Source organism: Furipterus horrens, unplaced genomic scaffold (assembly GCF_987537825.1).
Source record: "Furipterus horrens unplaced genomic scaffold, mFurHor1.1.pri manual_scaffold_7, whole genome shotgun sequence".
Lineage (NCBI taxonomy): Eukaryota > Metazoa > Chordata > Mammalia > Chiroptera > Furipteridae > Furipterus > Furipterus horrens.
In genome coordinates this window covers 130,299,818-130,315,210 of record NW_028327177.1, presented here as the reverse complement: position 1 = coordinate 130,315,210, position 15,393 = coordinate 130,299,818, and the positions used below count along the sequence as shown (strand labels likewise).

The following is a 15,393-nucleotide window of genomic DNA, read 5'->3' as shown; positions in this document are numbered from 1 at the left end:
AAGAATCAAGAATATAGAAGCATGCTTTGGGGAAGACAGGCAAAGCAAGAATACTACCACTGCCAGTGAGTATTTTTATTTTCATATCTGAGAGCAATTTTATGCACAGAGAAAAGATTTGCTCCAGTTCTCAAATATTAATTAATTAATGTTACAAATTCAAAAAGCCTAGATTCTCCTCCAACTTTTACATTCAACTTGGACATCATACTCTTTTTGGAGTTTTAATTTTAAAGGACTGTGATGAATGTTTAATCTTACTTACAAAGTTAAATGCCTTTAAACATAGAATTTTAACTACTATAATTTAATACATTCAATTTTAAGTGCAACTGTTTGACTTAAAAGGGGGAAATTTTCTACAAACAACTTATAAATCTAAAAAATTAATGAAAATAGTGACTCAGGTACTCTTTAATGTCAGTGCAAAAATAAAAGTATAGTAAGGTTTCAACTTACACTTATAAATATAAATCAATTGTTCACTCAATTATACATTTTAAGTGGGAATCATAAGACCAAATTATTACTCTAGATTCTTAAACATTAAAAAGTTAAAAGATCAAATGTAGGTCACTACATCAATTCCCTAATCTGAAAACTGGTAAAATGAAAAGGATGAATTAAATTTTTAGCATTTAACATGCCTTTCTGGGAAGAAATGTAGTTTATCTCCAGTAGATATGGAAGAGCTATTCTTTATAGAATACCAGTTAATAAATGTAGAGACAGTAATAGAATTAGAAAAAGTACCATTTTGCAATCCGCAATATTATAACTGATTAACGCAGATCATCAATGGTAGATGTTTACATAAGGACAAATTATTACACCACAGATTACTTCATTATTTTTAAAGATCTTATTTATTTATTTTTTAGAGAGAGAGGAAGGGAGGGAGAAAGAGAGGGAGAGAAACATCAATGTGTGGTTGCCTCTCTTGTGCCCCCAACTGGGGACCTGGCCTGCAACTCAGACATGTGCCCTGATTGGGAATCGACCCGGCAACCCTTGGGTTCACAGGCTGGCGCTCAATCCACTGAGCCACACCAGCCAGGGCTGATTGCTTCTTTTTTAAAAAAGAAAAACTAAGATAAATAATTGACATATAACACTATATTACTTTCAGACAGATAACATGATTTTTGTGTCTATTCCATAGATTACTTCTAATTGCAAATGGAAAAACATATTCCTGTTAGCATCTTAGCAAATTGATCAAATTTGGCATCTAATATCGAACAAATTGACAATATGTACTTCAAAAAAGTATACAGCTTCACTTACAAAGTATCTTGCAAATATATTAAACCCAAATCTAATTAAGCCTGTCAAAATAACTTTCAGTTCACAGATTATACAGGAGATAAGAAACTAATTAACAGGACCAGGAAGGCCCTGGCTGGGAGACTCAGTTGTTGGAACATCGTCCCATACACCAAAAGTTTGCAGGTTCAATTCCCAGTCAGGGCACATACCTAGGTTGGGGGTTCACCCCCGCAGTCGGGGTGCATATGGGAGGCAACCAATTGATGTTTCTCTCTCTATCTATCCAAAGTTAATTTTAAAAATATGGTTGGGAGAGGGTTAAAAAATTATTTTAAAAAAATACAAGGAATACAAAGAAGAAACAATCAGAAGAATCCAGAATGTGGGATGTTCTACAAGGTGATTAATCTCTTCCAAAAAAAAAAAAAAAAAAAAAAAAGATCAGTCATGAAAGAACAGAATTAAGAGATATACTAAAATACAATATATGAACTTACTTTGAAAAGCATAGTTTCTTTAAAGTTTTAAGTAACATTTTTTGGTTCAACTGGGGAAATCTGATATATTCAAATATTAATTTTCTGAAGTATGATAATGGTATTCTGGTTATGTAGGTGAATGTCCTTATTTTAAAAAATGCATGGTGAAATATTTAGAGATGAAGTGTTATAATGTTTATAACTTACTTAAAAATGATTCTGTAGCTAGTTAGAGGACATAAATAGAGCAAAATGTAACAACTGTTGAACTAGGTGGTGATTATATGGATATTCGTTATTTTTTAAAATATTTTGAATGTCTGAAATAGTTGTAATAAAAAGCTGAAAAAATATTAAATGAGCACACATTTTTGTATGTGTGATGACACGTTAACTAGATGTACTGTGGTGAATATTCTGCAATATATACAAATATCAAATCATTAATGATTCAATTGAAACATATCAATTATACCTCAGTTAAAAAGAAAAGAAAGAAAAAGAAAAAGAAAGAAAGAAAGAAAGAAAGGAAGAAAGAAACCTCTACTACTGAATGCTTTCTGCATTTTTAAGGACCTGAAAAAGATAGTATGTGTGTGATTCTATCAGGGGTGCTTTTTAAAAAATAAAATTGACACCAACAAAAAAATGCACAGAGTCCTTATTGGCATGGAACAAAGCAAATGGTAGGACAGCACGGCATAGTTTATTTCCTCATCTGCATATATACATATATATGTATATATGTATATATTTTGCATTTAGAATTTTATTGCAGGAATGCATTAAGCGGATAATTAAGGGGTGTGTGTGTGAGCTTGGGTAGGCATAAAAAAAAGTCTGGAATAACACACAAACTCAGTACTGGTTACCTGGAGACTGGGCAGATAGAGGACTTCATATTTCTTACCTTATAGACTTAATAATAATAAAAAGTTTTGGGTGTTTTAAATAAAATAAAAAAATAGCCTTGACTTAAAAGTTTCTCCATTTGTTTGTTCTTCCTACAATTTGTACAGTCAGTCTGGCTGAAAATTTCAAACCCCCTTTAAGTACTCATCTCCTGATTTCTTTCCCTTATTCATAATATCATCAACCTTTTCTTGTAAGCCTGCTATTGTCATTCTCATAGTTCAAAGTTTCAGGTAAATACAAATCTAGGATTCTGTTTTCTAACTCCGGCCACTTTCTCCTTTCAAATAATTATCAAAAGTAAAGTAAATAAATCATCCTAAAACATTGCTGGTATTCCCTTAGTCAAAAATGATATTGGCTTTATACCATTTTTTAAAAATTGTATTTATTTATTTATTTTAAAGAGAGAGAGAAAAACCTCCATTGCAACCCAGGCATGTACCCCGACCAGGAATGGTACCAGCAACCTTTCAGTTCGAAGGCCAGTGCTCAATCCACTGAGCCACAGCAGCCAGGGTGGTTTTATAGCACTTTTATATGTTACAGAGGGACACAAATCTTGTGAACCTTCCATTCCCCATTCAATCTTTAATTCTGGTTGATGCCCCATCTACCCTGGCACACTCCTCCCTTTATGATTTGGCTGACATACAACTCAGGGTATGAGAACTGCTGGCTGATCAGTCACTGAGAAGCCATGGAACCTAGAAACACAGGTAAATTTGTTTCCAGGAGGTGAATATTGACCAATTGGAAACAAAAAATGGGAGGAAGCTGGACAGATAAATCATCCCTTCTTTCTTTCTCTCTCATATGGACTACTCTGAAGTGTAGCTTCTCCTGGAAAACTTTCCAGAAAAAATCCCATATGCAAGTGACCTGCTGTGTTTCTTCTCAGCTCAAGGTGAGACAGTGCCCAGGGATAGAATGTATTGCCTCTCCCTCTTCCTTACTTCCTTCTCTCGCTTATTTCACTACCCTGGACTTGTACCTTCCAAATAAAAAGTCAGCACCTTAATCAGGTCCTGCTTCCCAGAGGATGTGGGCTAAAATACACACCTTACCTCAGTTGATCCTCACAAGCTACAATTCAATGAGGTAAATAAATTAGAAAGCTATTAGGAATAAATTAGGAAACTATTAGGACACCTATTTTACAAATGAAGAAACTGAGGCTTAACTAAGAACCTTTTCCAAATAGCAAGGCTTTCTGCTTACCTACCATACTGAATCAGTCACAAATTCTGCCCATTTTACTCCCTAAATATTTCTCATGTCTGCCTCTCCTCTCCATCCTACCACTACCCTCAAGTATTGTAATATCAGTCAGTCTTTCTAAAAACCAGGGTCTGAGATGATCCCACTTAACCCTTTACCAACATTGTGAGGTAGATATTATCATTTCTATTCTACACAGAGGAAAGCTGAGACATCAGAAAGCTTTTTTAAAATTTGCCCAAGGTGTTCTCACAAACACCAAGTGGTACTGCTAGAAGGAACCTAGGTTGTCTGATTTCAAACCCTATGCTCCCAACTCTTTATCAATTGTCACCTGGCTCACATCACATCAAGCCCTTGCTGAAATCTCCCAGTGGCTTCCCATTAGAATGAGTTCAGTTTTTTCCCATGGCCTACAAGGCCTGGCAGAAGCCACCCCTGCAACCCCTCTGACTCCACCTCTTGCCATGCTGCCTTTGCTCACCACGCTATACTATGTATCAAGCGCTTCCTATATGCCAGCCATTGTTCTAGCTGCTGGAGAGAGAGCACAGCTCACTCGGACAGTTGTCTTTCCTCCAGGGGTCTTCTTGCTGTCCTTGGGACATTCCCCCTTTGTTGCTCCTCCTACCTGGATCGTTCTTTCCCCACAGGGCTGGCTCTTTACCTTTAAGGTCTTTGTTCAGATGTCACCTCTAACCAATATATTCAAAGGAGAAACTTGTTCTCAGTTATCCTCCATCCTCTTACTCCTTTTTCTTTTCTTCACAATATCTATCACAACTTGAAGTCATAATTATTTTGTTTCAACATGTATCTGCCTTTCATGCTACATTATAAGCTCCATGAGAACAAAGACTTTGCAGTGCCTCACAGAGCAGGCTATTGGTGAGTATAAACTGAATAAGCTAATGTCACATTAACTGGTCTTGGCTAGTCTCTGGGGGTTGGGGGGGGTCCAGTCTTGTTTCACTTGAATCCACCCTCTACCACAGCCAGTGAGATCAGGTCACTTACATTCGTAAATCTTTCTAAATCTTATCAATTCTTTTCTTATATGATGAAGAACAGGCACACAAGAGCCTCCATGAAAAGGGCCCTGGGCTCAGGAGCCCAGAGATGCACAGCATATAAACTAGATTTTGAATGAGGAGGGTGTGCACCAGATAGAGAAGAGAAAGCAGGGTATTATCACTCAAAAGAACACAATGCTTTCCAAAAGTCATTTTGGGTGTGAAGAGCTAGATGTGCTGATATAAACAAATCAGCTGAAAATAGTTTGTGAAGAGCCTCACAAATGACATTGCTAGCGAGGTTTTGATGCACAAAAGATGGTACAGTCTTAAAAGTTTAGGGGTAGGGGAATGATATGACCCAATTAATGTTTTAGGAATAAAGTAAAAAGGCAGCAGTGAGAAGAATGGACTGGATAGGAAGAGACAAACATCAGTCAAGAGGCTGCTTAATGTGAAACATATCGCATTAAGAGATAAAGGCCAGAACCACAGCAGCTGGAATGGGGATGGAGGGGAGGAATAGAGAAATTCAGGGGCGCCACACTAAACACTCATTTATTACTTAACACAAATCCAACCTTATTATAAAAGTAGGAAGTTTCCTATAAACTTAAACCAATCAAAGAAACAGCCTTCTAATCATTTAGGAACATATTCTTCTACTGTATGCATTACATAGCTCTTCACAAATGGGAGTGCTACTATAACAGGTCTGTCTCTAGCAGACTGAGTAATAGGTCCTCAAAGGCAGGGAGTATGTCATATCCACTTCTTCAGAATCTATCTGGCACTCAAGCTTTGTGAAAGAATCAATGAGCAAGTTGAAGAATGCTTTGTGACTGTGATAGGACTTGAAAACTAGATGAACTTTACGCCTAAAAGGTCATTCCAGGAAGTGCAATGGTATGGGTTATCAGGTATGGTAAAACTGGGAAACAGAGACACTGTCCTAAATTAAGAAGAAAGATGTCAGTCCCCTTGGTCCAGCCTTGGAGAGGTCATGCTTATTCCCTCCCTGAAACATTCTCCCCATCCACTCATCTCTATTTCTCTCACACCTTCATTTCATTCAGCTGTCTGCTCAAATATCACCTCACTAGAGGCTTGTACCAGGATGGGCTCATTTACTTCAAATCAAGTTTATCTGTCGGCTATTAAGATCAGGACCTACTAAAACCCACAGCATGTTGAGCTTTTCTTTTCCTTTCTTTTTAAAATTAATTTCACTGTAAAGTCTAAGGGCAGACCACCTCTAACTCTTCTCACTTAAGTTTCTTCCAACAAAACCTGGATGCCACAGAGATCATTACTTTCTCACTGGTAACACATGCTGCCACACTGTCCCGGAGGTAGGCAGGAAAGAATTTCATATTCCCAAATGGGAAATATTCTAGGAATGGAGCAGTAATTCATAAACAAAATTGAGATTAATCAATCACAAGGCAAGGAACTAGGGGGAAATAGGTTCTAAATGCAAGATGTTAGAAAGCACAGGCCAGAGTGGCACACTATAATTTCAAGTCTATTTAAACAGTGGTTTAAACACAGTTTAAATCAATCTGACCAGAGGCAGGTTGATGCGGCCAAAACAGTACGGTGAGTGTTAGCCTGACCCAGAGGTCAGTGAAGCAGCTGTGTGCTCCAGGGTGAATTTTCCTTGCTCTGCCTCCCCTATTGGCAAGTCGAAAAGCCTATGAAGCGGCTAAATAAATTTAGGCTTTTTTAGACAGAGATATTCTGGACGGAGGTGGGGGGTTGGGGAGGGCAAAGACGGTCCGCAGCGACTTCAAGCTGCACTTGGGTAAAATCACCTGCACCTGGGGCCCAAAGATCACAATCAGTGCCAGCAGAGAGAGGGGAAGGGGAACAGAAATGCACGCCCAAATTAAAGTCGCGTCCTCGGGCAGGATCTGCCCACCCCCGCGTGTTCCTGCCATCTCAGTGCCCAGGGCGCGGGCGCCTCACCCGCAGGCTTGTCTGCAGCCATCTTCCCGCCTCGGCTTGAGTTCTTCCCTGCAGGTGTCGTGGCCTCAACTCCAGCTGCCTGGCTAGCCGCAGTCCCGGAATTCTGAGGACAACTCTGTGCTCACCCAGAGTCCAGGCCTCTGAGTTCCGGCCTGGGTAGTGGGCAGACCGCGGGCTGAGGAAGTGACGAAACCTAGTTCGCGTAGTCTAGCAACAGCAGCGGTATCTCCGCCCAGGAGACAACACTGCATCCTGCCATATATTGCCTCCGCCCCGCGGAGTCCCGGACAACGCTACTTCCGGGGGCGTTGGCCGGCGTGGGAACCGCGGCTGGCCCCGCCCCACGCTGGCGTCCCCACCTCCCGGGGCGTCTGAGCGCGCGCGCCTCTGAGCTTGTGCTGGGCAGGGTGGGAGGGGCCTGCGCGCGGCTGCTTTTTGCTGCTTCAGGTTAAAATACGTGTCAGAGCTCTAGCCTACCGTTTAAATCATTATAACCATCCCTGACGTTTATGTGCTAAGCATTGAGCCTTGCACTTTGTCTTACTTTTTCATTGATTTCCCGAGACTCTGTAAGAAAGCGCTGTTTTGGTTCCCGTTTAAAAAAAAAACACTTTAGAATTGTTTTAGACTTACAGAAAAGTTGCAAAGAGGATACATAGAATTCCTTTATACTCCTCACCTAGTTTGCCCTGTTGTGAACATCTTAATTACTAAATTACTTTGGTATATCCGTCACATCCAAGAAACGACCTTGATTGGTACTTTACTGTTAACTAAAAACACTTTTTTGTTTTTTGTCCGGATTTCGCCATCTTCCTACAAGTTGCCTTTCTATTCTAGGAATGGGATACCACATTACATATACTTGTCATGTCTCCTTAGGCTATTCTTTTTTTTCTTTTAATGTGTCACTTTCTTTATTGAGGTGTAATTGACGTACAACATGTTAGTCTCAGGTGTACAACATAATTCTATATTTTTATTGTAAAATGATCACCACAATAAGTCTAGTTAACATCCTTCACCATACATATTGTAGTTACAAATAATAATTTTCTTGTGACGAGCAAATGTTTTTCTTTTTTTTAAATTTGTTTTTCTATTACAGTTGTCCCATTTTCCCCCCATTGCTCCCACCCCACCCTGCCCACCCCTTCTCCCACAGTCAAGCTCCACCCCATTGTCCTTTTCCGTGGGTCATTTATACTAGTTCCTTGACTAGACCGTTCCAAAATTTTTTCTTAATATGAAAACTTTTAAGATTTTCTCACTCAGCAACTTTCAAGTATGCAGTATAGTCATCATATTGTACATTATATCCTCTGACTTGTTTATTTTATAATTAGTTTGTACCTTTTGACTCCCTTCATCCATTTTGCTTCCTCACCCCTCACCTCCACTTCTGGCAACAGGTAACCGGCAACCACTAACCTGTTCTGTTATCTAGGAGTTTTTGTTTGTTTTTTTTAAGATTCCACACATAGCCCTGACTGGTGTGGCTCAGAGGCCTGAGCCTGTGAATCGAAAGGTTGCTGGTTGGATTCTCAGTCAGGGCACATGCCTGGGCTGCAGGCCAGGTTTCTAGTTGGGGGCAAGCAAGAGACAACAGAGAGAGGCAACAGATCGATGTATTTCTCTCATGTTTCTCTCGCTCTCTTTCTCACTTCTTTCCCCTCTCTAAAAGTAAATAACAAAATCTTTTTTTAAAAAAATTCCTTATATAAGTGAGATTATATAGTACTTGTATTTCTCTGACATATTTCACTTAGCATAATACTCTCAAGGTCTGTTCACGTTGCTGCAAAGGCATTATCTTTGTCCCCTCTCCATCCCTCATTCCAGCTTTGGATATGGTCAGGCAAGGGCATGATGCTCAAACCTGTGGCAATTGCCTTGGGGCCATGAAAGGAAGACAAAAAAATCCCAGGGATGTCAAACTGCATCCTGACATTGTTGAGTCACTGATCCAACAATGGAATAGTCTACCTGCAGATTTCTCATCAGCGAGATAATTAATGCCTACAGTATTTGAGACTTCAGGACCACTGGCAGTATAGTGTGTCCTCACATGGTGTGCCACTGTTGTCTCAAGAAGGCCCATTCTGCAGGTTTTAATTCTGGCACTTTCTAGATCTTACCAGAAGATGTCACAAACTGTAGGTTTTCAGATCAAGTTCACACACACATAGGGAATGACAAATATTGCAATTCACCACAACAGCCATCTGACAGACAGTGATTGTGAAATGCTATGGATCGTGAGAAGCCTGCCAATTTCAGAGATGAAAGGATTGTGTTTTATTTTATTTTATATTTTATTTTTTAATGGCATATTCTAATAATATAAGATTTTATTTATTTATGCTTAGAGAGACAGGAAGGGAGAGAGAAACAGAGGCAGAGAAACATCAACCTGCAAGAGAAACATCAATTGGCTGCCTCTTACACCAGGGACCCATCCTGAAACCCAGGCATGTGCCCTGACCAGGAAGCAAAGAGGTGACCTTTCGGTTTGCAGGCTGGCATTCAACCCACTGAGCCACACCAGTCAGGGCAGGATTGTGTTTTAGAATTAGTGAAATATGGTGAATCTTTCCTAGAAGCCTCTCACCAAAATTTCCCCTTAGTTCTCTTTGGTGAAATTGGTTGCCTGCCCACCATTGCAATTACTGGCAAACGAAAGGAGATTCCAACCCATGCCTTGGCTTCATCATGATGCATCCACAGAAACTTCTGTCTGGGTTTCCGGATTTATTGACCTGGAGGAATGGAGAATTGCTGCTGACAGGACAACCTCTTATTACATTGCCTCAATTTATTTATCTCTTCTTTCCTCAACAGATATTAAAGGCTTTTTCAATTTTCATTTTACAAACATGGCTGCAGAGCTCACTCTTGAACAGTCGCACTTACTTAAAAGAGTTTCTCTAGAATAACGGTGTATCCATACTTGGGGGGGACTTTATTGTAAAACTTCCCAAACATACTCAAAAGTAGAAAGTATAACAAACTCCACGTGTCCATCCCCCCCTTCATTTTACCATATACTCGTTTCCTCTACCCTTTCCTCCTTGTTATGTTTTGTTGCTGGAGTATTTTAAAGCAAATCCCAGGCATCATATCATTCGCTTCTAAATACTTCAGTATGCAACTCAGAAAGAAAAATCCAAATATTTTCTTGCATAACCACAATGCCATTATCACATCTAACAAAATGTAAAATATTTCCCTAATATTCAATTACCAAGCCATACTCAAATTTCCTTTATTGCACAAATTTTTTTTTTGTAATTTCTGTTTAGAATCAGGATCAAACAAGATCATTTTGATTATTATGTCTCTTGTGTTTCTTATAAGTCTTATGTTTCTCTTAATCTAGAACAGCCCCCTCCCATTTTATTATTTCTTTCATTTACTTGATGAAATTAGGGTCCAATATACGATCCCCCCTTTGGGATCTGTTATATTGCTTTCTTGTGGACTTCATCCTTTGAGCTCAATATTTCCAGGTCAGTTCTAAAGGCCTGATTATGTTATGATTTAAAAAAATTTTTTTTTTCTGTGAATTCTTCTTCAGTGGTGCTTTCTCCCTACTTCTACCATCTCCATTCACATCAGAAGGTGCATAATGCTAGTTGCCTTAAGACTGATCCTTCAGTTCAGTTAGTGATAGCCTGATTTTATACATTTTCTCTCAGCCTTTCTCCTAGTGGTTTTAGAAGCATTAATGACCAATGCCTGATCAGTTATTTCACTAATAATTGAAAAAAATTTTTAATTTGGGCACTTGTGCTGAGTGCCTTCTTACATTTTATACCCTAGGATCCACTTGCCTTTACCTTATTTCTAGCCCTAGACAGAATTCTTCTGTACTGAAAATTTCTCTTATCCACAGAGGTATTCAGTTACACTGAAATTCAGTTTATATCAGAAAGGCAGAATGAATGTTTAGTTCTTTCCCTGTAATTATCCATTTTCAGAGGAATAAGTTTGATGTTCCAGCAATCCCCAAGACTATTTCCTTTCTAAAAATTTATTCTGAACTCATGACTTTTTATATATTCAATATGTTTTAATCAACTGATGTTCTTCATCTTTTTGAAATTAAAATTATTCCATGTGTGTCTGTGGAGCACACAAACCCAATGATTATCCATTATTATAATTCTTCCATGCTGTTAATCCTCTAATTTATCTGTTGTTGTTGTAGTATATGTGTTTTAGATATATTCTCATGTTCATCAGCTTCTTTGCTTATCCTTGCTTCTTTAAAAAAATTAGATATATTGAGATATAATTCATATACCATACAATTCACTCATTTAAAGTGTACAGTTCGATGACTTTTAGTATATTCACAAAGTTGTGCAACCATCACTCCTAAATCTGGGACATTTGCATCACACCCAAAAGAAACCCTGTACCCGTTACCAGTCATTTCCCGTTACTCCTAACCTCCAGCCCCTGACAATCGCTAATCTGCTTTCTGCCTCAAATTGACCATTTGAGGATTTGCCTATTTTGAATATCTCATATAAAGAGAATCCAGTACCTCTTGTGACTGGATTTTTTCACTTAGCATATTTTCAAGGTTCATCCATGTTGTAGCACATATCAGTAGATGTTATTTCAGATTGTTCATTACAAGTATATAGTAATATAATTGATTTTTTTAAACTGAGTTTATATCCTGCAATCTTGATGAACTGGTTATTAGTTCTAATAACCTAATAACCTAATCCTAATTCCTTAGGATTTTCTATATTCAAGATCATATCATATGTGAATAGAAATAGATTTACTTTCTCCTGTCCAATCTGGATGTCTTTTTTTTTTCTCACCTAATTTCTCTGGCTAGAACTTCCAGTACGATTTTGAATAGAAATAGCAATGGTGGACATCCGTGTCTTATTCCTGATCTTAGGGGAAAAACATCCAGCCTTTAAAAAAAAAAAAAGAGGTTTTATTTATTTAGCCCTGGCTGGTGACTGGTGTGGCTCAGTGGATTGAGGGCTAGCCTGTGAACGGTGAAGTCACTGGTTCGATTTGCCGTATCAATGTATGAGAGAAACATCAATCAGTTGCCTTTTACACGCCCCTGACTGGGGACCCAGCCCACAACCCAGGCATGTGCCCTTACCAGGAATCGAACTGACAGCCTTTCAATTTGCAGGCTGGTGCTCAATCCACTGAGCCACACCAGCCAGGGCAAACATCCAGCCTTGCACCTTTAAACATTATGTTAGTTATGTTTTCTTTTTGTAGTTGTTCTTTATTAAGATTAAGAAATTCTCTTCTATTTCCACTTTGTTGACTGTATTTTTCATAATGAGGTGTTGAATTTTGTCAAATGCTTTTCTGTGTCTATTAAGATGATCGCTTGGTACTTTTTTTTTTTCATTTTATTGATATGATTCATTACAGAATTGCTTTTCAGATGTTAAACCAAATTACATTCCTATGATAAATCTCGCTTGGTCATGGCGCATAATTTTTATGTTGCTGAGTTCAGTTTGCTAGTGTTTGAATGACGCTGTTTCTCCATTCACATGCTTTAATTACCACTCTGTGTTAAATTCACCAATAAAGAGTGAACCCACAAAACCCTAGGCACCCCTTTGTTGACCTCAATAAAGGCAGAACCCAAGGTCTGTGTTCTCTTTCTCTTTCTTTCCTGTGACTTTACCATGTGACCCAGGTGTGACCCAGAATCTGTGAGTAATAAATCTTTCTTACTTTGATAGTTGTTGCGGAGGTGCCTGTTGCAATCGTAACAACTACAAGGGCTGGTCCAGCCTCCACACAGGGGAAATGGCGAGTGTTCCCAGTCATTTCGAGCCAATAGCACCACTAGGTATAGGCTGAGACACAAAACAAATGGCTCCTTTTAAAGCCTTTTTTAAAAAGCTGACATCTAGTTGCTATCGCATGCAGTATCTGTTGCCTATTTTTCCCCCAATGTATAAGTCATGCTGTCTTGTCTCTCTTTTCACCCAGTCCTCCATCCTGCTGCCTGGAATGTGAATGTGATGGCTGGAACTCCAACAGCCATTTTAGACCATGAAGACAAGAGTCCTAAGAATGGAGGACTGGAAAGCTTAAAGAACCTGTGTTCCTGATGTCTCAGACGCTCTATACCAATTCCAGACTGCACTTGTGTGTACGTGTAACAATAAAACCTTGTCACAAGCAAGGTTTACCCATTAATTTGGATCTTTCTATCACATGCAGCTGAAATTAATCCTAAGTGATTTAGGGTCTAAATTAAATTAAGTAAATAGATCTAATTTGACTTTTCCACGTGTAACTTAAATTTATTATTTCATTATTTATATGCCCATGTAATCCTGTAATAGGTCAGGATGAAAGTACTAAGTTTGTTAGAACCTTTGGTATTATAACATAGTCGACTGATAGACAGATCTGTCCAGAAAGTATCCAGCGATGTAATAGGAAAAATAGAGACATTTATTGAAGAAGATACAAGATACAAGAAACATTGTACATAAGATAATGATGTCTCAGTCCCCTTCAAAGTAGGCACCTTGGGACTTCACACAGTTCTAATTGCCATCAGCTGCCCTGTTGTATTTTCCTGAACCTTATCAACAATCTGAAATCTCTTCCCTTTCAAAGGTGATTTTAGTTTTGGGAAAATCCAGAAGTCGCAGTGCACCAAGTCTGGGCTGTAGGGGGGCTGAGTCACCTGGGTGATTTGATGTTTCACAGAAAAACTGCATGAGACATGATGCATGGGCGGGCACATTATTGTAATGAAGCGGCCAATTACCACTTACTTGCCCATAGTTACAGCCTTCTGAATCATCTGAATAGTTCCCTCGGAGGAATGTTCAAGCTTAATGCAAAATTTGGTGCAGATTCATTGCACTACTTGCTCAGTCATTTTGAATGTGACAGCCACACAGTACGCATGCTCACTCAATGACGTCTATAGCCCCCACTGACTAGTACAGTGAAGTCATTATTGTTTCACACATGCACATTCCGGTCCACTCTCCTTGGCTGTCAGTTTACATCAATGTTGCAAAATGGTTCTTATTATAGTAACAATGGTTGGACTTTTTCTGGACAGACTCTGTATAGTTGGTGTTCACACTTATGGTCATGTGGGTTGTTTACAGCTGACTCCAGTACTGAATGTGAGTGCCCATGCCACGTTAGTTGTTAAATATTTTGAAAATCACCCCAAATATGAATTGTATTCACTGATGGACACATTTAACAAATAATTCTGGGATATATTGTGCTAGGTATTGATAGAGAATGAAAAGGCACATAGACCCTGTCTACGTATAAACCAATGAAGCTATAGACATGATCAAAAGAGTCATATATTTGTGTATACATTGGAATATATTATGGCAAGTAAGAGGTAGAAGAACCAGAAAAATATTGTTCTGAGAGTGCATATTTGGGGGATGTAACCTAGTCAGGTGGTCAGAGAACCTCTGGAAGCTGAGATCTGAAGGATGGGTAGAAGTTAGCAGGTAAAGGGAAGAGCAGGTGCAAAGGCCCTGTGGTAAGAGGGATCATCATGAGTGTCAGGGATGAACACACATTCAGTGTGGCTCTAGCAGAGAGAATAAGAGAATAAGGTCCAGGAGGCAGGGAGGATCCAGACTGTGCCCGGGCGTATAGGCCATATTCAAGAGTTCCACACACCTGGCTGCTTTGGCTTAGTGGATTGATCATCGGCCTGCGAGCCAAGTGTCGCTGGTTCGATTCCCAGTCAGGGCACATAACTAGGTTGCACGTCAGGTCCCCAGTTGGGGGTGCAAGTGAGAGGCAACCACACAGTGATATTTCTTTCCCTCTCTTTCTCCTTTCCCCTCTCTCTAAAAATAAAATAAAATAAATAAATAAATAAATAAAGAGTTCCATACAGATAACTTGTCTATCACCTAATGTCCAATGTTTTGAAAGCCATTATTTGTCACCTATTTAGTCCTTTTGTTGTTGTTTTCTCTACCTCTATCTTTTCCTTAATGATTACCGAGTATTCCATGGTATGGATGTGTCTCTGTTTATATATCCAATCCTCCACAATGATCATTGAGATATTTTCCAATTTTTGCTATTTCAAACAGTGTTATAATCAGCATCATTATACATGTAACATCTCTTCCATTGTGTGACAACTGTGCAGACATACATGAGTAGAAGGTGTTGATGGAAGAAAAGCCAAATGCAGACACTCTTTAGGTAAATTAAACAGGGTTTCACTCTTGTGGTCATATTTCTTTCCAGAACCTGCTGACTCTTATTCTAGCCCAGCTTCCTTTGGGAACTCTGACTTTGGTAGGCAGCTCTGTACCTATAATTTCAATTGTGAATTGTTCAAGTTCTTTTTGTATTTATGACTTCTGGGCCATTGCAAATTAAGAGGTGAGGGTAAACAACTGTTTTAAATGTCCCTGCACTATCGGTGATATTTAAAAAGGTCTCTGAACCTGTTCCAACAGAGAGGAGGCTGATGTGCTGGAGGCACACAGAAATTCTCTGGGAGCCTC

At 39.0% G+C, this 15,393-nt stretch overlaps 1 protein-coding gene and 1 long non-coding RNA gene across 4 annotated transcripts in view; both read right to left on the bottom strand.

Annotated features, from left to right (window-relative positions):
• The window catches only part of CNOT10 (CCR4-NOT transcription complex subunit 10), a 51,717-nt gene extending 44,663 nt beyond the window's left edge, over window positions 1-7,054 (bottom strand). For 2 of the 3 annotated variants that reach the window (XM_090284431.1, XM_090284432.1), the window contains exon 1: window positions 6,863-7,053. In XM_090284431.1, coding sequence (XP_090140557.1) covers window positions 6,863-6,884 — 22 coding nt within the window. In that variant the 5' untranslated portion in view covers window positions 6,885-7,053. Of the gene's footprint in view, window positions 1-6,862 lie in introns of all 3 variants that reach the window. The other variant, XM_090284433.1, reaches the window with a different exon arrangement.
• Window positions 1-15,393, bottom strand: part of LOC150005227 (uncharacterized) — a 392,161-nt gene that overhangs the window by 338,033 nt on the left and 38,735 nt on the right. The window lies entirely within an intron of this gene.